The 25377-nt window shown below is 43.2% G+C and overlaps 1 protein-coding gene across 1 annotated transcript in view; it reads right to left on the bottom strand.

The window, feature by feature from the left end:
* Positions 1-25377, bottom strand: part of grin2cb (glutamate receptor, ionotropic, N-methyl D-aspartate 2Cb) — a 54082-nt gene that overhangs the window by 14827 nt on the left and 13878 nt on the right. The window contains exons 2-5 of the mRNA XM_069717537.1: positions 22275-22716; positions 10888-11489; positions 8087-8201; positions 3375-3586 (exon numbers count right to left, since the gene is read on the bottom strand). Coding sequence (XP_069573638.1) covers positions 3375-3586; positions 8087-8201; positions 10888-11489; positions 22275-22700 — 1355 coding nt within the window. The 5' untranslated portion in view covers positions 22701-22716. The remainder of the gene's footprint in view (positions 1-3374; positions 3587-8086; positions 8202-10887; positions 11490-22274; positions 22717-25377) is intronic.

Genomic DNA, 25377 nt, shown 5'->3' with positions numbered 1-25377 from the left:
CCGTTCCCCAAAAATGTTGGGACGCTGTGGTAAATGTAAATAAAAATAGAATGCAATTTACAAATCATGTAAACCCATATTCAACATAAAAATATGTGCTTATTTTAAATATAATGTCTGCAAGACATTTCAAAAAACGTTGAGACGGGGTAAAAAAAAAAAAAAAGACCTGGTGGAACATCCCACAACTAATTAGGTCATCTACCAACAGGTCGGTCACATTATTGACTGTAAAAAGAGCATCCTAGAAAGGATGAGTCCCTCAGCGGAGAGGGACCATCCAGGTTATTATCGGTGCATGGTTGAAGTTGTCACCAATTTAAAAGATTTGGCGCATAATGAAATTAAAAAATACAACAAAGGAGACCCTGAACTGTGGAGCAGCTGAAATTCTGCATCAGGCAAGAATGGGACCACATTTTACTTTCAAAACTCTATCAACTGGTCTCCTCAGTTCCCAAACATTTACAGAGTGTTGTTAAAAGAAGAGGTGATGCAACGCAGTGGTAGACATTCCTCTGTCCCAACTTTTTTGAGATGTGTTGCTGGCAACAAATTCAGAATAAGCACATATTTTTCATAAAACAATTAAATTTCCCAGTTTTAACATATGATATGTTGTTTTTGATCAATATTCAAGTAAATATTGGTTTAATCATCACATTCATTTTTTGTTTAGATTTTACACGCCGTCCAAACATTTTTGGGAAGGGGGTTGTATATTTACATTAATCTACACGCTGACTGATAAGTAACAATACATTCGATAATATATATTTTTTTTATAACTGGTTAATTGTTCAGGTCACGTTTTCAGGCGAAATGCCAAACATTTGCTAGTTCTAACTTCTCAAATGTGAGAATTTGCAGCTTTTCATATTATGGACTAAATATTTTTGTGATGTCACCCTGGGAGACATGTTTCTGAGAATTTCCAAGTCTGAATATTAGCCATATGATCATAAAACAATCCACAGATTAATAATGAATGAAAACAATCTGTAGATTCAGCCTCTACTCGCAGATCTACGGCTGCCTGGCTCTTCACCCTTCACTGCAACCTTCATTGGCCAATGTGTCTCTTTCGGCTGACCAAAGTGCTGACCGCTTCATTGAGCCTCTCATCGACTGATTTTTTTCGTGCAGCCCTGATGTGAAAACGCTCCGTCGTGTGACAAAGGGGGATTGCGCACTTTTTAATACCCGGCGGGATGATTCGGTCAGCGTGAGGGATAAAGCACTACAGTGCTCCGTGACACCGAAGGGACGCGATTTCCATCTCCCGTTCCCTTCATCTCGTTAACGCCATTGTCAGTAATGGATAACGGCCGGTGCTGCTCCCCCCCGCTAATGAACACCAATATCAGTCTCCAGGTGTTCAGGATTGATGACACGGCCTAATCGTCCCATCTAATTGATAGCCCACCATGCAGCACATATATTTCCCTGATTGGGTCACGGGGTGATCCCTGGGATATTGCTCTCTGGCCGAGCAGCCTAATGAGCATCTCAGCTCATTGAGTGATAAGAAGCCATGCATGTGCTAATGGAAGGGGAAGAGCCTCTTAATCTCACACCTAATGGCACTCTCAGGTTGGATACAAAATCAATTGAGATGTGCGTGCTAACATGTGAGTGTGCATATGGGACTGTAGAGAGATGGATTTGACTGACAATGGTTCGACACACAGTTTGGTAACAGACAAGGTGTCTGAGGATGCTGATGGACGGAGAGTGGACTGAATCTCTGTATTAGAGGTCTCCAGCCAGCAGCCCGCGACCCGGTTAACAGTAGATCGCCGAAGGTTCGAACAATATGCTGCGTTTTCCTCACATACAATTTTTGCATTTTTGTATCTATTTATTTTTCAACCTGTCCAAGAGAACGACGCAATCAACGCGATGGATTAAACAAGAGGACGATCTCCCCTCAGCTCCTTCCACCTGTGTCTGCTCTGTACCATGTCAGTTCATCAGAGGTGGAGCTCCGCCCACAGTGAGACACAGAGATCAGAGGACAGAAACACAGCAGAGGTGGAGCTCCGCCCACAGTGAGACACACAGAGATCAGAGGACAGAAACACAGCAGAGGTGGAGCTCCGCCCACAGTGAGACACACAGAGATCAGAGGACAGAAACACAGCAGAGGTGGAGCTCCGCCCACAGTGAGACACAGAGATCAGAGGACAGAAACACAGCAGAGACTCTCACACTGAGCTGGAAACAAACGGCTGCTCAGAACTTAGGTAAATAACATAAATACAATATATTTCGCTGGACAGCACCAGACGGGGCGGAGTTTTAAAGAGTATCTGCAATTTTTCAAATTAAGAGCCCTCCAATTTCACAGTCCAGTCATATACTAACTTTGTACTTAAATGTGTGTTTATTTCAGAAGGGAAAGCCTCTGAGACGGTTTGTAGAAATTAGCAGGTTGGTTGATTTGAGCATCAAACATTAAGTGTCGGGTTTGATTTTTGACAGCTGGACCCAAATGTGTTTCAGGGTTCATACAACTCCTAAATTTTCTTTCCCTCCAGGGACACTAACAGATGCTTTACTAGATCGTCTGTCTCTGCAGGCTCCTTTTAGCTGTGTAACAAACATTCAGGTCGCACGCTTCTCAGTTTTCTGCTGGCTTCTAAATCACAAATTAACTCCAGCTAATTAATGTCACTGGTAACTCGCCAGCAGGATGAAACTTGGCTGTTCGCTGGTTAATGCGCCCTGCAAGCCGTTTGTCTGTGCTCGTATTCAGTGTGTTTGAGTTGTACAACAATGCCAAGAGAGTGACAACCTCCCCGTGCATGTCACATCTGTTACATAAGCCCATTATCCTCACAGTTCTGAGTTAGGGCCACCAGTATTTGCACTAATTAGCCTACAGAAAAAAAGGTGTACATAATAATCAGGCTACAGATGTTGTCAGGCATATCCATGGATAATTAATTTCATAATATGCTGCTCATCCTATTTTCAGCTTTGTAACGACAGGATTGCAGTAAAAACACAACATTTGTCGTCTGAGCCAAGTAACATCACCCGGATCAGACATGCCCCAAAAACATGTCTTTTTGAAGCTTTTTTCCAAATTATTGAGGGATTATTTTCAGATGGATTTCCAGAAAACTAATCTGGACGAGTGAATTTAGTGAATGACATACAGGAAGCTTTTTTATTGACTGAGAAAGGATGTTGAATGTAAGTCTATGGAAACCGGTGCTTTTTGGAGCCGACCTCTAGTGGCCCTCGGTGGTATTGCAGTTTAAGGCACTTCTGCATCGTCCTCATTTTTCGAAGCCGGAAGCTACGAACACTTTTATACACAATCTATGGTCTCAGCCAACAAAAAACGACTTATCCGTTGAACTTACGCCTCGGTCTTGTTGGACTGTCGTCGGCATGGCACGGTGTTGCTCACACACGTCCCAGTCAGTGGGTCCACCGCCTCCACGATGACAAAGGGCCGCTCCTCCAGCGTGGCCACGGTCAGGTGCCGGTAATCTGACACGGGCTCCAGATAGGAGCCGAACCGCGGCCACACGGGGTATCTCATCTGCAGGATCCCCGTCTCGTAGGTTCCCACCTGAAGGAGCACAGAGAGAAAGAGAAAGAGAGAGAGGAAGAGGAAGAGGGGGTGAGTGAACACGGGAGGCCGGTGAAAAATCTATGCACCAAACTCCAGATGGCTGCCGTGATGCTGATTTGTTACAGCAGGAGAAACACGGGTTCTTGTTAAAAGGCCTCATAAATAAACAGCAGAGGAGAGAAAACCTGTTTAACACAGTCAGAAAAAATGAATACCTGCATGCGTAATGATATGAAACTAAGCCGACTATCACAACACTATCACAGCAACCCATCCTAATGCAGTCGTCCCCCTTTTTCTCAAGGGATGTGTTGTACTGTATTTACGATCGGAGCGTCCGCAGCGAGCCGAGCTTCAGTTCGTTCGCCTCTTAAGAGGAGATTGATTTTTTGGGGGGGTCACTGAGGATGTAGAGAGTGCAATTATCACATCTAATGCAATGAAAGCAATTCCACCCGCCCAGTAAGCTAATTTTAATTGGATGTTGTGGGGAAATGAGCATTCATGAGCGGCGCTGAATACATAATCAAGATCTGGAATTAAAACATCTCAAGCTCACTTATTTTGAAGCCGTGACCTGTTCAGAACCGCGCTCAGTCGAAGGAACGAAGGTCGCAGAAGACCAATTGGACCCCATTTACTAAAAAACACCGACACGTAACGCTAGTTGTTCATTTTATGTCGAGTCAAATGGGGGCTATTAAACGCTGCTTCGGCTGCAATAACTCAACAAACGAATCACAAACACGCTTTTATATTTGTGCGCGTTCGCCGAACACAGTCGAGCGAAGCGGCTACAAAAACACGACCTTTCAGAGAGTTGAACCCGCATCGGACTGCCTGATTAAAATCACTTTATTGCGTTGATTAAAATGTTTTATCGCATACTTTGCAAAAGACAGACCCTGTAACCAGTAACGGCTGTACATGACATCACTCAGATTAGTTATCAACAAAAAAGTAGTCCCAATCACAAGCCTAGTAATTACAAAAAAAAAGAGGTAATCATTCTCTGTGCAGTATTTTTAATGCTCTGATTATTCATTTCACTACAGCAGAGAATAAAAAAGTACATGTTTTATGTAAAGTTCACACAACAATAAAAAGCTGCAGTCCTGGTAGATGAAACAGGAACACCAGTTGGCACTTTAAAGGGGGAGATTGTAATTTTCTGCTGATACAATTTTCCCTAAACAGCTATCGGTAGACGCTAGCTAATGCGGCTGCTTACAAAAGTCTCTTGTTTTCATGAGGAAGGTGTGTCGCCATAAAGTGGTCCTAGTCGAGAATATTTACTTAAGATGAAACTGAGTGAACTCATCTTCCAGGACGGGTCCTGATCGAGCCGGCCGAGCCGCCTCAGTAGAGCTTATGAATGGGAGAATGTTCGGAAAACCAGTACGAGGTGTTCGTCTTCACTGGCCAAAAGCACCTGAAAACGTGAACACTTCTTTTCTCGTTTTTCGAGACAAGCGGCTTTCCTGCAGATGAAACAATCCCACTTCTATTTTACTTGTACTAAGGTGCAGCTGGTTAATATTTAAATGAGAGTCTGTCGAGTTCACTTGTGTAAATATCATCAACTTCCTGGAGAGGTAAAAAAACAAAAAAACAAAAACAAAACATGACAATCTGGACAAAATGTTTTTCCTCCCACATAATCTGTGCTGTTTATGCAGGAAGGGGGGCAATCCTGTCTCATCTCAGCAGTCAGTGCAGCTCGTCACAATGAAATGAAAACACTCAATGTGTGTGTGTGTGTGTGTGCAAATATCTCAGCCCTCCCTGGACTTTTCCAGTTATTCCTCGCTCCTGTCAGTCATATCGATCAGTCCTGCTGCTTAACTCACACGCCACTCATGGGCATTTAGTTGAGTCGATCCGAATTTCAACTTCCAGGAAGATGAAAACACGCCACGTCCCCCGTGGACGCTCAGACAGACGGGCGAAATCTTCATTTTGTTCATTCGCGTCGTACGTTAAAACCTGCTGTCAGTGAGCTCTAAAGAACGGAAATCATTATCACGAGATGTACACTTCTATAATTACCTGTTTGGAATGTAAAACATTCAGCGGCTGCAGAGCTCGGAGACGTTACAGGAAATCTATCGGGTAAATCCAATTATTCATTTATTTATTTATTTTTTTCATAAATCCTTTTTCAGCAGAGAATTTCAGGGTTAGTGTGCGTCGCAGATGTACAGCAACTTTTCAGTCCCGCGTATCACCAGTAAACAACAGGAACCCGGCAAGATCGGTACAAAAGTGGCCAACTTTAAGTTGTCTATTCCCACCTGGCATTTCATGTGTCTCCACATGTGTCCTCAGCATTGACAGGATATAAAAGTGTTCGTAGCTTCTGGATCTGAAAAATAAGGCCGATGCTGAAGTGTCTTAAGGTGCAATACCACCGAGTGCCACTAGAGGTCGGCTCCAAAAAGCCTCCGGCTCCATAGACTCCCATTCAACTTCTCTCATCAGATACAAAGTGAATAAAATGTGTCCATCAGTTATCTCGGTGTTGTTAGCTAAAGTCACTCCTTCTTATTAGTTTTCTGGAGGTCCATCTGAAAATAATCCCTCATTCATTAGAAAATGAGACGTGTATTTTTTTTCTGTTTGATTGACAGGTTTGTTGTGCACTCAGGTTACAGCTATCGGTGGGTGGGATGTAGTTTTGTCAAGTTTCTAATCAGATCAGTCAGATCCACCGCTGGCTCCTCCCCCCAGCTCGTCCAAATATGGTCACTTCCTGCTCCAAACCGTTCTGAACTAGCAAAGATGGCGACGGACAGAATCTGAACTCCTATTCCTCCATCGTCACAACTTAATGTGACTTTTAGATCAGGGGAAGCAGATGGAGCGTGACTCTGAGGAAGGTTTGAATGACTGCATGTGATTGGGGGATTGTCTACAGGGTACAGTGGTCATGTAGAGGTGAAGTATGACTGTAACACACCGGCTTTCTTGCAACATGTACAATAAGACGTGCGGGCAAAGAGGCAATCAGACGGTGGGATTGATATTGAGCTTTGAGAGAAAAGAAGCCGGCGGCAACAGAGTTAACCACAGCAAATGGATCGACTCACTTCTTAGCTGAAATTTTGTGAAACGGGTAAAGTGCTGTTCTCTGCAGGAGGGAGAGAAGAAGGTTTACGGAAAGGTCAGCGAGCCAGGAAGTGAACGGGAAAACACCTTTGGTCCGTTTCTCTCTGGATGTTTTTCTGATTGAACCTGATGCTAACCTCAACGGAAGTGTTCAGTCTAATTGAGTAAACCTCGTAATAGGACAGCGACATACCCGACTCACGTTACTGCCACTGAATTCAAATGGATTTCAGTCTTTTATATTATTATGGATTTAGAGGAGTCTGTGTTTTTCAGGACGAATCTTCCTGTTTGTCTTTGATAGCAGAAAAACCTCCCTGATCTTCTGGGAGTGTTTCACAAGAGAACGATGTCCTTCAACAATAACATCCAGCGGCAGGACAGGAAGAGTTTAGCATGAACATAAAGGGGCGGGGGGGCTTTATAATATGTCTGCCCTTAAAGATACCCACTCAAATTAGTGTCCTGCAGTACCCCTAGATCTGCAAATTTGATTCATTTTAATACATTTATTAGCCTTTAAGACCTGCAGCTTTTGTTTTTTAAAACAACATAATTCAATATTTAATATTTTTGGGCTTTACACTACTCGTCAGGCCAAACAAAAGGTTTTTAAAATTGAGCGCTGGTTCTGGCAACAGCTAGTTACATCAGTAACTACTATTTACTTTACTTAGTTTGGTCGTGTTTTTTTTTTTAAAGTATCCCGTAGACACCAAAGTACAAAGTCATTCTTACGTCATTAGTCGAGCTGTGGTATCGATTCACACGCTAAATATGAATCCATCTGCGTTCATACACACATTGTTTGCTGCCTTTAGCCTCACATTAGCTCCGTCTTGACAACATATTGGAAATTAATAGGAAGTTTGACCTGGAAACGGCACATAATTAGCTGTGAAATGCTGGAGTGTTATGTTTAACTCAACACTTTCTAATCAGCCGGAGGAGGAAGGCTGCTGGTGTCCACATCACATTCACCTTCTCTGGTTAAATCAACGTTTTGACATCTAAACGGATCAATGAGGCTGCAGAAGCGTTACTTTGACTGACTGTGAGTTATATTTTCATATCTAAAGAGACGAAGGGTCGGAGTGTGTGTGTGATGAGGAGATGATGCCTCATTAAGTGCTTCATTGGCGTCAGTGGAGCTTTGACTCCTCTAACTCGTCTTTACAAAGAGACCAGCGATGTATGAAATCACTCTGCTGTTAGCATGCAGAGAGAGACATCAGCGAAAGACGCAAATGTTCAGAGCGACTCGTCTGTTCTTCTCATTTCGGGAGCTAAATTATGCGTTCAGGAAGTGAGCACGCAAATACTTGGAGAGGTAATTCAGCAGAGAAAACACGGCGTGAGGTGAAAGGAGCAGCCGTCGTTTCCTCTCACCTTGTCCCACTGCCTCTCTCGGTCCAGAGTGATGATGATCATGGACGGATTCACCAGGTAGCCGTTACTGTTGAAGGAGAAGTCGTTGTGTTCCCAGGTCACGTTCAACATGTGTCTGGAGAGACAGGAAAAAACAAAAAGAAGGAGTTAATATTCACAAAACATCAGCAGTTTCCCCAAAAAAAGCCTGAGTTTCTGTTTTCGTAATTACAGATGACGTTAAAGTTGTTTCTGATGTGAAGGTTGAATATCGAGAGCTGATGTTTAGCTCTCTGCTGCTGTGAAATGAAAGGTTTTGGTAATGTTACCTGCTTGTTTGGTGCACTGATGATGAAAAGAATCAGAGCTGAGATAAAATAAAAATAAAAATAAATAATAGCTTGGTTTGTTGCTGCAAATCAAAAGGAAAATCCAAATATAACCCAACTCTCATCAATATCATGAGCTGAGATACGTATCATTTTGAGAAACTGACCTAGAGAATCATAAGTGTTCAAGTTCTAGTCGCAATATTGAGATAATAAGTCATAATTGAGAGACTAACGCTGTTTTCCAATTGGTGTACTAACACTCACTGTTTTGAGTGCGTAACTTTGTTCACAGTACAGAAACATTCAGTTCACTACAAGTAGCAGGATGATGGAAGAAAAAAAAAAAGGGCGTGAAACACGTCTAAATATGTAAATCGTCTTCAGATGCCTTAATTTGAAAATTCCTTATTTAGCTCATTCACTCAGGGTGGGAAGTTTCCAGCGTGTACTTAATTTCTTTCAATAATCAATCTTTGACAGTTTTTTTAAATTTTTGCTCACAAAATCAATAGTTCCTGCTGATTAATCTGCTAATTGTTTCAGCTCTACTTCTCCATTGTGCAGAAAGTTATACATGCACCTTTAAGGATCATTAAACTGCTTCATTACATTGATTGGATAAAGTCGAAGAACACAACGAGCCTCGTCTGTGAAAAAGTGGACTCGACAGAGACTCGAGGAGAAAACGTCTCTCTGCCGCTCGCGATCCCTCAGTTTCATCACTCACGGTCTCTTCTGTCAGACCCGCCGAGCTGCTCTCTCACCTCAGCGCCACTCCGGCAGAGGTGATGAAAGCCTGCTGGGAGGAGAGCAGCCTTCAGACCGGTCTGTGTGAAAAGCCTGTTTAATCTGGTAATCCCATTAACAGGTGCGTTGAGTCATTATCAAAAGCTCGTTTGGAAAGAGAAAAAAAAAAAAAAAATCTCCAATCAAGCGTCGGGGCTGTTGGTGTTTGATCTGCGATGACCGACTGTAAAAGTTTTTGTTCATCCTCGCCGAGCTTCACGTTGCTGCTGCTGCTTTAAATCATGCCCACAGGTCTAAACGCGACGGTTTGTACAGTATCAAAGCCCCGGATTATGTTCAGCAGCGGGTGGTTTGGGTTTACAAAAGGAAAAGTCGTCTCGCTTCGGGCTCGCAAAGCAAAACGACTCGTGACATCAGAGGGAGCGAGCGAGGTTTCGTAATGCAAATTTATGTGTGTGACGACGCTCGTGCCGCTCGGTGACCATCTCCAACGACTCACGTTAACATTTACACTCAACACACTCCCGCTCTCTGACCTTGACTCACACCAGCCAAATGCTGGTTTTATTTGTTGTTGTTTTTTTCATTTGCTGATTACATTTTTTTCCCAACAAAATAGGATTCGCTCTGCGCTCGGTGGCACAGATGGTATCAGATTGCACTTTTGGGTATGGTTTAAAATGACGAGAGGCCACGCCCCCTTCACCACTAAATTACCTCCAAGAGATGCAGGAGAGCACTCAGCGATGAGGAGATGGATGGCAGCGGGGCAGAGGACACAATTTGGGAGACTGACAGCCACCGTCACACCAAACAGATGGGAAGTCATGAATAAATAAGTGACTGTTGACCTCTTTTTTTCTGCCCGGTCCCGCAGATGCAAGTCTGAGCAGTTACTGTTTTATCTTTGATCTATCAAAAATGAAAGAGAATCCACAGATGGATTGACTCTCGGATCCCCAACCATCAGGACAACCGTCATATACGTGTCCTAAACAATGACATAAAGGATGTTATAGTCATAACCAGTCAAATAACGACTGTCATCTCGAAGAAGTGATAGAGGAAACTGTCAGGCGTGCAAAGTGTCAGATTTATTCCTGAACAATTGCACGACTTCTTCTGCATCAGCCTCATTTTTCAGAGCCGGAAGCTACGAACACTTTTATATCTCGTCTAGACTTAAGTGGAGTTGGTGGGGGAAATGGGATCGTCTGGTCTTGAGTGAGGCTGCAACTGTCTGTAAGTAGAATTTAAATGTCTCTTCTTTAACTTTAATCAACCAAACCTCAGCTCTCGTTCCTAGTTTAAGAGGAAGGACTTGACTTTTCATGGACAAACAGGAGAAATTTTAATAATTAGACAATTATCAGTGTTTGTTTGTTGGTTTAAGTGTTCGTCCTGAACATCGTCCTTCTGCTGTTTTCCGACTCATCTTGCACAGCTGCAGCGACAGCTGGTGCATCTTCAGAGTGCATTTTCAAACACCCAGGGGTTCATTTTAAAATGAAAGTACCATCCTTACTGCCTATTGAACAATTAAACACAACAAACGAGACACCATAAAGTACACAGTGGAATACTCTTGCTCTGGATTGGCTCCATTAACCTCAAGTTGGGAAAAGTTTTCCTGCAAGGAGCCTCTCACTCAAGTCATTTCTGAGTGTTTTCTTGCTTAGCAGGTTTCTGAATGTAGCCAAGAGCCAAGGGATTAAACTCTTTACCCCCAACATTGCAGTTTACCTGAACAGGGTGTCATTCGTAACTGATGGCTTGACGGGGTTGTGACAGTCGCTGTGGCCTTCAGGAACGAAGCCCCTTTGTTTCCGAAAGCTCTGCACGCCCTTCACCACAATGGCCACCCCGTCCCGCACCCTCTTCCTCAGGCTCATCCTCCAGCGGTCCGTGATGATGCTGATGAGCCCCACGGGGAAGCTGTCGGGCGGCAGGATGTCCGGGTTCCCCACGGCCAGGCTGGGGATAATCCAGATGTAGCCCGGCCCCACCAGCCCGGCCTCGGTCGCCAGGGAGAACAGGTACTGGGCCTCTTCGTGGGAGCAGTAGACCAGCAGCACCTGGGCGTCGATCTGCTGGAGCACCCGCCGCGCCCGGATGTCGTTCATGCTGTCGGCGGACATGTCGAATGTCAGCACGTCCTGCAGCTCCCACATGAAGTAGCTGGTGTCGGTGAAGGACTTGATGTAATCCACGTAGGTCTCGTAACCCGGGTAGAGGCTGGTGATGACCACGAAGCTGTCCCAGTTGTACTCCTCCATCACCTTGAACATGCCGTTGATCTGCTGCTCGATGGAGGATCCCAGCTGCAGGAAGTTGGAGCCCTCGCCCTGGAGGAAGAGGAAAACATCATCGTTAAGGGGAAGACCTTTACGGTTAGTTAACCCCCTGCACACGATAAAACTTAATTCAGCTCGTACCGTGAGGTCTCTGGAGGACCATTTTCAGAAGGAGAAGACCACACACACCCAGACAGAGAAGTGAGTTGCCCCACCAGCGGGGTCCGCGTCGCAGCTCTGACAGGAGCTAAGTGCTTCTGCTTTATTTTGCTCCTCCAGGAGCTGCGGACTCATTCATCACTTTAAACCCACATGTCTTACTTTTGCCGTGCAAACACTGGCCGTCATCCATACTTGCAAATTCAGAGGGATGGCGCTATCACTGTGGCCGGCGTCCGCTCGCTGGTTCAGGCTTTTCTGAAAATGCATCGACCTTGAGGGGAGGAATGAGATGGGCCGAACCGTCATATTGCTGCCATATTACTGCACCCAGTACTATCAAAAAGAAGCGCAAGAGGAGAGGAAATACTTTATCGTATGTTGTGCTGTGATATACATTTCCCTTAGGATTGAAACTGTGCACTTCTGGTGAAGAAAAGCTTCACGACTCGCTCCGAATTTAACGTTTTTCCAATCAGTTGTAAGAACTTTTCTGATTTGAATCATTCAGAGATTCAAGCCAGAAGCATCACTGCACCATTTTTCTGCGATGTGATTTAGTGTTGCGTTCCCTTTTAAAGCTGCTGTCTGTAACATTTTAACATCAATGAATCACCGCAGGGAGGAAAAGAGAGTCCGACCCGTGCACATTACCGACCTCTCGCTTTACATTTGGTAGGAAATATGTTGAACTGAAGGGAACTATCTTAAATCAAACCATTAAATCTCCAGTTGTTCATGTAAATAAGTTGGTAATTAATTTGTTTTCAGCTCTGATGTCCTGCAGAACTTTTTTTTCCAGAGGAGGGAGACATCGGAAAGTCGTGTCAGCCCAATTAATGACTCTTAAGTGATAATCGATGATCCATCAATAAATAGTTTTAAATAGATAGATTCATTACAACTTTCCCTCAAAGGCACCATAATATCAAGGTGAAGGAAAGCTGTGGTTTAATTAATGTTAACAAAACCACTCATTATACATCAGTTATTATTAAAATATGTAAGACAGCTTATTAACTGCTCATTAACAAGATTAATCCCTTTCTGAGATTCAAAACAGCAGAAGACTCACAAACTGATGTGGATGGCTTATAAGAAAGAAACATTAACAGTTATATTAAGCAAGAATAAATGAGTTATTAACCATTCATTAATTAATTTGTTACAACACAGGCGCTTTATAAAGGAAACCTTATAAGAAATAGAAGAAACTCCTAACGATCCTGTGGGCATTAGCTTGAGGTGGTCTGATCTTATCTGTTCATTGTGATTAATTAAGGAGGCCCAGTTAATGTGACAGTGATGGACTGATTGAGAACAGGGATTATTGATGGCTTCAGCAGAGGCAAAAACAAACAGCATCACTGCATCGTGAATCTAATGTGGTAGCGTGATATTACTGAGTGGGAGATGTTGTTTGTTTTTGTTTTTTTAACTTAAAAAGAACATAGCATCTCTCTGAGGTAGAAATGGATGTTCAGACTGTGCTGTGATGTCGGCGTGGAGCCTCTGAACCTCTGTCAGGCTGATAGGTAGGTGCCCCCCCCCCCTCCCGACGCGCTCCCTCTCTGGGGAATAAAACCGCTCGGTCCGAAGCACGGAGCCCCCCGGTGCTGAGAAAATAGAGGAGGTCAGCTACCCTGAGACTTGCAAGCGGGCCTGTGATCTTATTCATTCTGTCTGCTCGTTGTCCTTGAGAGAAGTTCAGCGGTCCTGTGATGTATGAGCGTCTTACACTTTCAGACGTCACGGCTAAATCCACCTTTTCTTCTTTTTTTCTTTCTGTTCCTGTGCGACTGTACTCACACCCCTGAAAGCATTTTCCCTTTTTCTGCTGCCTTATTTCTTCACACTTGTCCCTGAGCAGTGAAGACGCCGTGTATAATAAAAAGCTCTTTTAATGCATGGAGCTCCATGTGTCATTCATTTTATTCATTGAAAAAGAAGCCGAGCAAACCACAAGGAGCGCAAAGAAGTATTTAATATGAAACTCCACAGATCGTATCTCTTCTTTAAAATGCCTTTTCTCTTATATCACTGATTCATATTTACATAAATGATTGCACTGGAGGCTGGCCGGGTGCAGGGATCTTACACAGGTTAGTCACGGAGGAGCTCCACAAGATCATATAAATCTACTCATTTTCTCCTTCCTCTCATTGTCCGGCAGCAAAAATCTGTCTGCGTTATTGCCTCATTCCAAACCTCCATCAGTGGAAAGGAAAAACTTCCTGGAACTGGAAGAAAAACCTCCAACAGTAGGAAGGAAAAACTTTCTTTTAACAGGAAGACAACCTCTGACAGTATGAAGGAAAACCTTTGTTTTACAGTAAAGAAACCTTCTCTGCAGCGGTGCCGAGTTTGTTCCCCGAGAGGTACCGAGGTGTCGGCGAGGTGTTTACGTGGTGTTTCTGTATGCTTCGTACATGCTTCCCAGCCCATGGGTCTGTCAGATTAAAGTCCCCCCCCCCAGCCCTTGCAAACTACAATCTCAATTAGCGGAGAGCAGACTGATAGCGCCGTCCAAATGAGCCCGGGGCATCACCGCAGGCTCGGCGTCAGCTCAAAGCCTCGAGTCACGACCGCCTCGTCGCCGTGCAGAGCGTACAGAGGGTAGCATGAAACGGCTAGTCAGCTACGCAGAATGAAAAATGAATCCTCCACGAGTCGGGATGACCTGTTTACGAAGTAGATGAAGACGTAAGAGTTCAGTAGGCTTGAAATGAGCAAACTTGTGTGTTTTAACTGAAGGCAAACACGTTTACACGCATTCCCAAGGGACACATTGAAGGCAGGACTAAAGGTTCCTTCTCTCAGTGTTTCTCTCAGAGAATTCGGTGTCTTTTGTTTTTTTCTTTTGACAGTCACGACATGATGATGAATGTAGAAATTCCAGCAGCTGTGAAACATTTGCTGACTTCTAAGGCGTGTCAATGCACTGCGTTATCACCGTTAGCTGAGGGAACACGTGAAACTTAGAGGATGCTGAGTTGCTTCCTCATTTATTCTCTTCAAGAATAACTCGTCCCGCCTTTAGACGCCACAGTAAGTCTGCAAAATGTAAGTGTGGTTTTGTAAAAACTCTGCACAGTTGGTCCTATCAAAAAAATGATGCAAGTTACAACTAGAAGTGCAAAGTCAAAGACAACATGAGTCGCATTAGACTCTCGAAGATGTTTCATTTCTCTTTTGGAAAGATGTGTCTTCAGCCAACAATCCGCCAGGAACTACAGTTTGTAGATTATAAACCTCTTATATTTAATAACAGTAATAATCCATTCAGACGATAGTGAATTTAATTTTTTAATAAGCGATAGTCCAGGTGCCTCCACTTACAACTGCTGCTACCCCAGACTGTGACCAAAGCTCCGTCAAGTGCTAATAAACATTCTCATCGGTCGTGCAGGCATTTGCCTTTGAATAAATATTATGAACATATTTTCAGACCTTCCCTGAACGCAGCATGATTTGAAGACTTTTTTTTTGTTTTGACGAGTCGTGACGTGATTTGAACGGTAGTGGTCGGCAGCTGAAGCTTTCTGTGGAGGAAAAGACAAACTGGTGAACGGTGAGTTCAGGACAGAAGGTTTTGTTAGCAGTTTTGTTGCAGAGCGAGAATTTGGTCATGTGGGCAGTGTGTTTCGGTAACAGCTAACTGGCTATAAAATAGTGGAGTAAGTAGTCTTATCATGCCATTATTTATAGCATGCAATGCATTCTTTCATAAATAAAGTTGCATTGATTGATATAGTGAATAAGGAAAAACTCTTTTAACAGCCAGAAAACATCAGACAACAGGAAGTAAAAACTCCCTTTTTAACAGGAAGAAAACCTCCGACGGTATAAATGAAAACCTCCCGTTTTACAGGAAGAAACCTTTGACAGAACCAGACTCAGCGCTGGCCTCTGCCTCGACAGGAGAGAACATCAGAACTCCCTAAACATAAATACTAAAACCTCAAAAGCGCTTCGACAGAATGCTGCTGGAATCCTCTAAATCCAAAGTGACCATAAATTTGATTAAACTATAAAAACAGTGAGGTAAAAATCTCTGCTGGTTTCTAAATATCATCTGATGTTATCGTCCTGCCCGGCACCGTGAGCGCTGCATGTACGACGTGGATATCAGCCTTCGATCTCTTCAGTCGGTAAGCTGCACTTCCACAATGTCATCAAACCAAGCTCGCAGTAATGGTCTATAGTCCCAAAGCAGATTACGGCCATTGAGTGAAAAGCTTAGCTTCTCTCAAGGCTGAGATTACATTCATAAGGGGAAAACACACGGAAGAACTCGGGTCTGTTTTTCTAGCACGGTTCTAGAAAACGCCGCGTTCGAATCTCAAGCAGAGTCGTGTTTAAATCCTGACGTGTGCAGGTGAATGGATGCTTCACGGTTTAGTTTTCTTTTTCTTTTCTTTTTTTAACAGGCCACGTACACAAATATTTACCTGCTCGAAGACGTCTTAGAGGACGGCTGAAGGTTGATGGACACAGACTTTGGAAGGCATCCAAAAACAAAATCCGACAGAATCAAGATATTGAAGTCAGGAACTAAAAACCTACAATAAAGGTGGAATTAGTGCCGAGGATATGGATTGGTGTATGGTCGCCTCCCCCCCCCCTTCCTCCCCCAACCCCACCCCCTCCCCCCACACACACACTCTCCGTCTCTCTGTGAAGAAGTGACTTCTGGCCGCGGCTCTTTTGATGCGACATATGTCTGCCTCCGCCGCGCAGCAGGAAGTGGCCCGGCACCGCCTTCCTGCGCTGCTGACGTCACGTGGATCCTGCACGGTGACCAGGAACACACACACACACACACACACACACACACACACACACACACACACACACACACACACACACACACACAACTCCCTGGTCGTCTGCCATCCCTCACAAAAAGCATTGACTGTGGTACCGTATAGGTGGTGTGGAGGGAGAAGAGCATTGAAGCGTGGAAGTTCACCCGAGACAACCGAGAGAAAAAGACCTGCAATTCTGTTTTCTAAAGTCAGAAGCCGAACTAATTCAAATGCCTGTAAACGCTGTGCAATTCTTCACATTTCAGCGGCGTTGCTATCGGAGTTACGCCTCGTCTTGCCGCTCTCCGCGACCGCACTGTTTGCCGGTCTGCTTCAGTCGAGACAGGTAGCGCCCGTTTTAAAATGCAGGACACGGAAGTGGAGACAAGTGAGTTCAAAAAGTAGATGGAGAAAAAAAAAAAAAAGCAGTTGCTCTAGTTTTGAGAAACGCCTCGGGCTCATGTTCCTGCAAAGACAATCAGGGTTTTTTGGGGGGTTTTTTTTGCTCGTGTCTGACTCACATTTGGTTTACCTAAAGCGCTCGGGCTCGGAGGATGTGATCTGTCTCACCGCAGAACAGATCCTTCAAAGGAGGCTTTGAATTTTAAGGTTGGGATGTTGAACTAAAAAGCGTAATGACATGAAAGAAAAAGTAAAGAAAATGTATGCTTCATCTGTTCTGCAATTATCAAAATACAGCAACCCCCTTTTGAGCGTGTAATTAGTTTTGATTCTCAGCAGGTGTCTTTGTTTGTTCGGAGATTTCTGAGAGCTTTTTCCAATCATACGACATTAGAAACTGATGGTCTGTTTTGATGAATGAAAGCGTGGTCCTGCAGAAATGGCAGTTTTAGCATCTTTAATGCTAGTTTTAGATGCCCAAACATAGCCACGTGTTCAACAAACCATGTTCAACAAACCATGACTTAGGCTATGTTTTAGACTGCTAGCCCAAATCCGATATTTGTTGTATAGTTTTTTTCAAAGTCTGAACAGCAAGGTAGGTTGGGGATGTCTGGACAAACCAAATCTCATCTGTTCACTTGCAAATAACAGCGTGGACATTCTGTCCTGCAGATCTGATTTGAGAAAAGAATCCGATTTTCTTGCAGCCTTATTTTGTCGCTCCGGTTGAAGACTTGTTGAACGCTCTGTGCGGTTCTGTCCGGGGACAGTAGTCATATTTTAGCTTTGAAACCAGGTGCATGTCCAGCTTTCTGTTGGCTTCACAAACACGTCATTGATTTCTGTCAGCCATTATTAATGTGACTGGCAATAGTGAAGCACTTAGATGAAATTTAAATATGGCCGCTTAAAATAATAAAAAAAAAAAAAATCCATATTCTCAGTGTTGTTAACTTTGCTTCCTATTTCCAGTCTTCATTTTAACAGGAGTCTCGTCCCCGGCTGCCTGTGATGTGACGGGAATAGAAAATGACAAAGATAATGGCGTGCCCTGATGTTCCCAATCAACAAGCTGAAATGTCTCGAGGACAGGAATCGGTTTATCACCTAATTCTCTGCTGTCACTTCAGGAAAGATCAAACTGCGTCCTTTCGGTGATACGTATGAAAAATGAATGAGCTCCATTGCCTTGTTGACTATCCTTGACAGCGTCCCATAAATCAATCGACGGGCGGCATCCCTGATTATGAGGAGAGACTGGAGGAGGGTTGGACCAAAATCACCTCCGTGTATCTACATAACTGTCATACATGGGCACATTGGTACATTTACAGCACTTAAATATTAATACATTACTAATTAAAGCATTGATAGGTGACTGATGTTGTTTTTCAAGTAAGCAGAGACACAAACACTTTGATTAATAGACTGACTAATAGAACATCTTATTGATGTTTCAAACTTTGAGTTTTAATCTGGTTTTATTCGAGTAACTTTGATTACATTATGGATCGGTCCTTTGTTTTTTTTTTATATAGTAAAAACCTGGACTCTGTGATAATGCTGCTAAACTTTCCTCATCTCTCTTTGGCTGTATCATAAAACCTCATTAACATTTAAGAGTAGTTAAAGAAATATTAACAATAAACATTCTGTTCCATTTTGTTTTTTTCCTTTTTTCTTTCACTTTAAGTAGAAATATAATAAGTTTATATTTGGCAGATCCTAAATGTTCAAAGCCAATTACATATTTTCCGAGAAAGAATTTAGGCAAACTTGTTTGTTTCTTTCAACTGAGCTGCAACCATCTCAGATATTCAACCTTCTGGGAATGCATTAGTTTATGTTTAAATACACTATGAACATTATTAAAACTCGCAGAGACTCGGGTTTACTTTGGTGCTTGAGTGAACTGCTTTAAACTGAGAGAAACTACTTCAGTTGGCGAAACAGACTTTGTGATGCTTTAGAAATGGTAACCTTTGTATTAAATCCCATATTGACTGCAGGAGGACTGAAGGACGTACAATATTATTATCCTAAGGAATCTGAACTTCTCCGGCGATACACGTGTCAATCACAGGCCTGTTAACCTCAGCGGGTCACAGAAGATTACACTGCCTTTCCAACTGGGACCATCCATATTAATAATGCATGCACTTACTGTTCTGAAAGGCAATTTTAATGCCTTCACTAAATGTCACGTATTAATGGTCTCAACTTGCTTCACCGGCTAATTACTGATGAAAAGCGGCCGTTCATTTTAATATCTGGCAGCCGCTGTCTTTACTCGTATTTCTTATTACACATGTTTATTCTGTGATGGATTAAGATGGATTTTCTGTTGCTGTCCTCACGTTGGGGTGGTTAGAGTGTAAATGAGCAGCAGGAGGCGCTGACTGCTGAGGGACATATCTTTTATTGCCACGAAGAGCCGTAACATGTGTTCTGAAATGGATGCAGCTGACGGGGGAGCTGCCTCCAAACTCAGAGGAATTAAGGAAATTACTCTGGTCGCACTGACGTCTCCGTGTTTCTTACACAAGAGAAAATGCTTCAAGATTCAAATGGAAAAACATCATGTTAGACTCTAAAGGTTAACCATCTTTTAATCCAATCTAAACTGTTTGAAGCACACGAGTGGGTAGATCATTTCTGATTGTTTGAGAAAGGTTGTATCCCTTCAGATGATGCATTTCAAGGAGTCAGTCCATTAATACTATAGATAAAAAGAGAACATTTTGATCAATTTGTCATGATTAATTCAGGTTCATATTGGTTGCCAAAGCCAGAATTAATCTCAGAATTGTTTGAAATTACGTTTTACTTAAAGCTCTATTTCTGTCCAAACATGTTTTCCATAAACACTTGTTGTGGAAGTATTTTCCAGACAGTAGAGTGTTTAAACATGTATGTTGCCCATATTAAACATGTATGTTGCCCATATTAAACATGTATGTTGTCCATGGGAAACATGTGGGACTCTTGGAACATTTTCATGGTGTAATGTTTGAAGTCCATGTAGAAACTTTTCCACATCGTTTCTCCATGTTATCATATGTTGCAACATGAGGTAAACATGCGTCATATATGTGATCACATGTACCCAATGTGGAAAACATGGGGAACTCGTGTGTATTTTTTCTGAAAGGGCATTGATTCTTTTTTTTAAATGAGGATCTTTTTTGGGGGTATGGTTTAGATCCAGCTCAAACTGCCTTGAACAGTAATGAATGCTCGTGGTCAAATTTTGATACTTTCGATGCTGTTGATCATAATTTCTTGCATCTCCTTGTATGATATTTTGACTGTAAAGGTCAGATGTACAAATTGCTTTTTTTTTTTTTTAAATTAATTTATTTTTTTATTAAACTACAAATCACAGAAGCCTTACAGGAAACGTGGTGTCCCCCAGGGATCTGTTCTTTCCTAGTTTCTCTCTTGCTGTATGCCGATGATACAAGCTTGTTATTTTCAAATGAAATAATGTTTCGCATACAGTTTTTTAGCACTTTCAGAAGTTTTTATTTGTATTTAATGAAAAAAATTCATGTTATTGACAAATTTCCTTTTATCTAGTGCTAAAATCAACTTATTGCAAATGTAAACTAAACTTTTCATAGTATAATTTCAACTTAGATACCGGCTTTTCTACAATCATTTATTTTCTTAAAGGGGCAGCACGTACCATTAAATAAATCATTATTATTGATGTGCAACACTTACTTTGCACTAAATCTTTAAAGACATCAGTTTACAAAATCATTTTCCAGGACCTCCAACTGTATCTGGTGCTCAGTTGTACAACAGCGTCTCTGGCAGAAGACGTTGAAATGTCACAGAAAAGAAATCCATTTTGAAAGGATTATAGTAGGTCTGTGTGGTTGAGCCTTTTGTGTTGTCTGTTTGCACCCCTGTCGATGGATCGTTACCGCTAAACCTTCCAGCTTCAACTAAAATGCAGGTAAATGTGTCCCGAGCATCCCTCGAGCCGTTCGCCTCACCTCAGAGTCAGGACAACGTACGGCACTCAATCAGGACTCAGGATTCAGGATTCAACAAGGAGCTCTTAAAGTCCAATAGTTACATGAAGTGACCAACTAAAACCTGATTTATCACTTGTTGAACTACATTCAAAGGATTTATGATTTATGTTTGACCTTGCTAAAGTTTCCCAATTCAATGTCCTGATTCTTGAACTTGGTGCAACACTAATGCGTTCCTGAGCAACTTGATGTTTCTGATCTTTCTCAATCATGAAGTCATTTTAAAATGACAGAGTATGGCTGTCTTTCCAGTGTTCATTATAGCTGATGTAATTAGCCCTCAGATAGATTACTGTACGTGTGGGCTCCTTCGTGATGATTTAACGGCTCTCGAGAAAATAAATCTGCAACGTGAGTGGAATCGTGATGGAAATGATCCCGTTGTTTTGCCACGAGGATTGTAATTAGCTTGAACTCGGCTGCAGACTCTGTTTGAATTGATTAGCTGAATATGTAAATTCAGAGCCAAACGGGCATCTAACTTACGTACGAGTGGGGAGTACTTGACACCTGACAACAAACAGCCACAAACAATAATTGTGCCCTGAAGCAAGGCTTCAAAATCAAAGCTGCTGAGAGTCCAACGGCAATTTGTCATCCATGATTAACAGAGATATTCATTGGTGTTAAGGCCTGTGGTGTCTCTGTACTCGAGATATGAGGAAAACCTAATCTTGTGTCAGATCTCGTGGTTCTCACATTAGCAAAATACCAAAACAGCAACGATAGAAAGTAAACAAAGGCATCAAGGTATTTGTATTCAAGCATCGACCAGGAGTGATGTCACCCGTTGGTTTGTGAACGTCCGTTATGAAGATTCCATCTTTGCTAGTTCGGAGCAGTTTGGAGCAGGAAGTGACCATATTTGGACGAGCTGGGGGGAGGAGCCAGCGGTGTCTCTGACTGATCTGAATGGAAACCTGATGATACTACGTCCCGCCCATCGATAGCTGTAACCTGACTGCACCACAGGCCTGTCAATCAAACAGACACGCCCCCAAAAACAGGTCTTCTTGAATCTTTTTTTCTAATGAATGAGGGATTATTTTCAGATGGACCTCCAGAAAACTAATAAGAAGGAGTGACTTTAGCTAACAACACCGAGATAACTGATGGACACATTTTATTCACTTTGGATTTGATGAGAGAAGTTGAATGGGAGTCTATGGAGCCGGAGGCTTTTTGGAGTCGACCTCTAGTGGCACTCAGTGGTATTGCAGATGAAGGTGCTTCTGTATCAGCTTCATTTTTTAGACCTGGAAGCTACAAACACTTTTATATCCTGTCTATGGTTGTCCCTCAAACCTAGTTTACTCAAAGATTTATTTTCACTGCTGTTTTATATATAGTATATGATAGCCCCTTATCATCTCCTTATTGGCTCTCTCCCCATCCTTAAGCCCCCCCCCCACACTGACCTTATATGGCAGGACGACCGCAGAGCCTCCGCTGATGCCCACAATGGGCACCGCCGTCTGTGTGGAGATAAAGTCCAGGATCTGCGCCACGGCCTCCGAGCCGATGTTGTCCTCGAACACCACGCCATGGACGCGGTTGGTGGAGAGCGTGTCGCAGATGCGGGTGAGCAGCGCCCGGGGGTTGGTGTTGTTGACCAGCACGGTGATGGGGTTCACCTCCAGCGGCAGGTCCATGAAGTTCTCCCGGCTCAGACGCCCCTTGATCTCCGTCTGGTAGGCGGAGCCGCTGAACACCACCGCCACGTTGACGGAGGGCGCGGGGATCCCGAACGGCCGGCCCGAACAGCGGAGGGCGGCGCAGAAGAGCAGCAGCAGCAGCGGCGGCCACCACGGGGAGTCGCTCCAGCGGCCTAGACGAACGCCCATCTCAGTCACCTACTGCCTGGATGGAGGGAGGGGTGAGAGCAGAGGAGGGGAGGGTCGTCAGAGACAGCACATACAAGGACCAGCTCTTATGTTGTGATCACACTAAGTAATCAACGGCCAACCGAGCAGCCTTTTGTTTGGACTTTTGATAAATGACCTTTTAGCTTCATCCCAGCTCAGCGTGCTGGTCTGCCTGCCATAACGGAGTAAGAGCCCATTAGCGGGAGGCCGGCGTCGGTATTTTTAGAGCGTGTCAGCGTGCAACGCGAGGCTGCGGCCAGGCTGTTGCGTCTTAGGGCGGCAGCTGCCACCCTGCTGCTGTTGTATTCTGCAGTCCAAAACCCAACAGATGGTGTCCAGTGTTTAATGCAACAAATGGAGAACAAGAGGATTTTGCTTTTTTTTCTCTCGTGACATTAGTTTTGATGCTGTTACTTGATTTTTTTTTTCTTTCAGCAGTTGAAACGTAATCTTCCGGAGGTCTGCAGGCCTGCATCATCGCTGCGCTGATTATCGACATACATCATTTGATTTATAAGCTGTTTGGAGGAAAGTTTTCTGTTTGTGAGACTGAAACTTTGAAAAAAAATCTATATTTAGAATTGAATTAAAACCTTCACGCTGACCTTTGAAACAAATCCGTGCTCTTTGTGCAACATTGCAGCACTAATGGACTGGATGGCGACCAGTTACTCTTGGCCGTACTTTCTTTAATTACCTTCAAAAAAAAAAAAAAAAAAAAGAAACGACTTGTTTCCCGCTGCCCTCTGGAAGGTAACGGAGGAGCGACGGCGGCGTGATGTCGGACCCTGCAGCGCTAGTTTAGACAAGACAGCGGTTTGTGTTGAGCTGTCAGACATACTTAGGCTCTTTGTCAAATCTGTCACCGTGGTGTTCGTGGCCCCGAGGGAGAGCTGCGCTACCGGGCCCCTGTCACACAGACCTGATCCACCAGTGGGGTGAATATATTGTAATCCCTCAGTAATCCCCACCAGGCATCATGGCCTGCGGCTTGATTGTAGCATATAAACTTATCAGGAGATTTGGTTGCTGCACGAGGTGCCGTCCTCGCTCCGCATTCCCACTTCCTGTTTTTTTGGGGGAACGGGAGCAGCAAGTCCTCCTGGAAATTTCCCCCCCCCCCCCCAACCAACTCAGGCAGGTGAAGACAGGCAGTTTGGGAGCACTGCATGCTTGGATGCTGCTCCATCTCCTGAATACTTATGCGAGGGAATTTGTTTTTCCAGTCATGTCACATGCTGAAACCCCAAAATAAAAGACATCCCACATGTCGGGTGAGGCCGTACACTCGATGTCCTACATGTGATTGTGCGGGTAAGCGCCGCCTCATAAATCATCTCATAACTTGATTAGTCGTCGCCGTGAGAGGGCATCTCAACTGCAACACGTTTGTGGGTTAATGTCGTTGACGGGGATCGACATACGTGGTCCAAATACTTAAAAGGCCATCAGACCCTCCGTGTGTTTAATCAACACGGCGAAACAGCTGAGGCGGATAGATGAAGGTCGAACGCCGAGCGGTGGATAGAGCATTAAAAGCAACAAGGGAATGAGTCATCAATAACTTCCTGACACGGCTCTGTGTTGCGGAAGAGCTGCAGGGAGCGTTTTTCTGAAGATTTTCTGAATGTAAAGGGGAGGAGCCTCGTCAGATAAATCCTCCACAAACATCACCCTGATGTCCAGGATCGAGAGTCGCATCCATCAGTTTTACAGATTTCCGATGGACACTCTGCAGCCGGGTCGTAGCCGGTTGTTGAACCGGATGGAGCCTGAGTCACACTGTACCTGGTGACCCGGTGAGTGGAAAACAATCGCCACGGAAACCATGGCACACTTTACACTGCTTGCATATTGACGAGACCCGTTTCATGAAAGCTTCTTATGAAAGTACTCCGATATTACGTAACGACATTTAAATACATAATTATTTCATAAACACAAAAGCTACTTAGCTCTTTGTGCTTCTTATATTGTTAGCTTGTGTAATATTGGCTGAAAAGAACTTGATGAACTCCCGTTTTATTTACAGAATTATAAAATATTTGTAAAATCACAGTCGCCCTGAAACCTGACATGTTTATTTTATTTTATTTTATTTTTTTCTCTGCTTAATACCCAGGTAATGATTTTTAAATAGTCAATAAATCATAGAAAAATCAGATAGTTTATGCTACTATTTTCTTGTCTTAACATGTCATAACATGTTGCTGCCACCAGAAGGTGGCGGTAATGCACCTAAAAGCTGTTTGTGACATTGTTAATCATTAAACAATTGTTTTGGTTTAAAATGCACACACTAACCGTGCAGTGTTATTTTGTATGTTTTGTGTTATAAAAAAGATTCTGACAATTCACATTGATGACAGAAAATTAATAAATATTGAATGAAATAGAAAACATATATGATGAATTATACACAGTAATAAACTAGATTTTGACTTTATATTAGTTCAAGTCAGGTGGATGTTAAAAAGGTGCAGGATTGTGTCTGACTGTGAAACAGAACCAACTTTAATCTGATTAAATGTACACTGTAATATATGAATAATTCACTGGATATATGTACATGTGATATAAAATGTGTACAGACACATAAACAATCATTGAATTCCCCCATTCACCTAAACTTTAAAACTCTTTAAACTTTAAGATC

The sequence above is a fragment of the Brachyistius frenatus genome, unplaced genomic scaffold (assembly GCF_029030835.1).
Source record: "Brachyistius frenatus isolate BFR_SWC_R1_liver_20210118 unplaced genomic scaffold, ASM2903083v1 Contig_176, whole genome shotgun sequence".
Taxonomy (NCBI): domain Eukaryota; kingdom Metazoa; phylum Chordata; class Actinopteri; family Embiotocidae; genus Brachyistius; species Brachyistius frenatus.
Note: the sequence above shows the minus strand (reverse complement) of the source record. Positions and strands in the feature narration are given on the sequence as shown.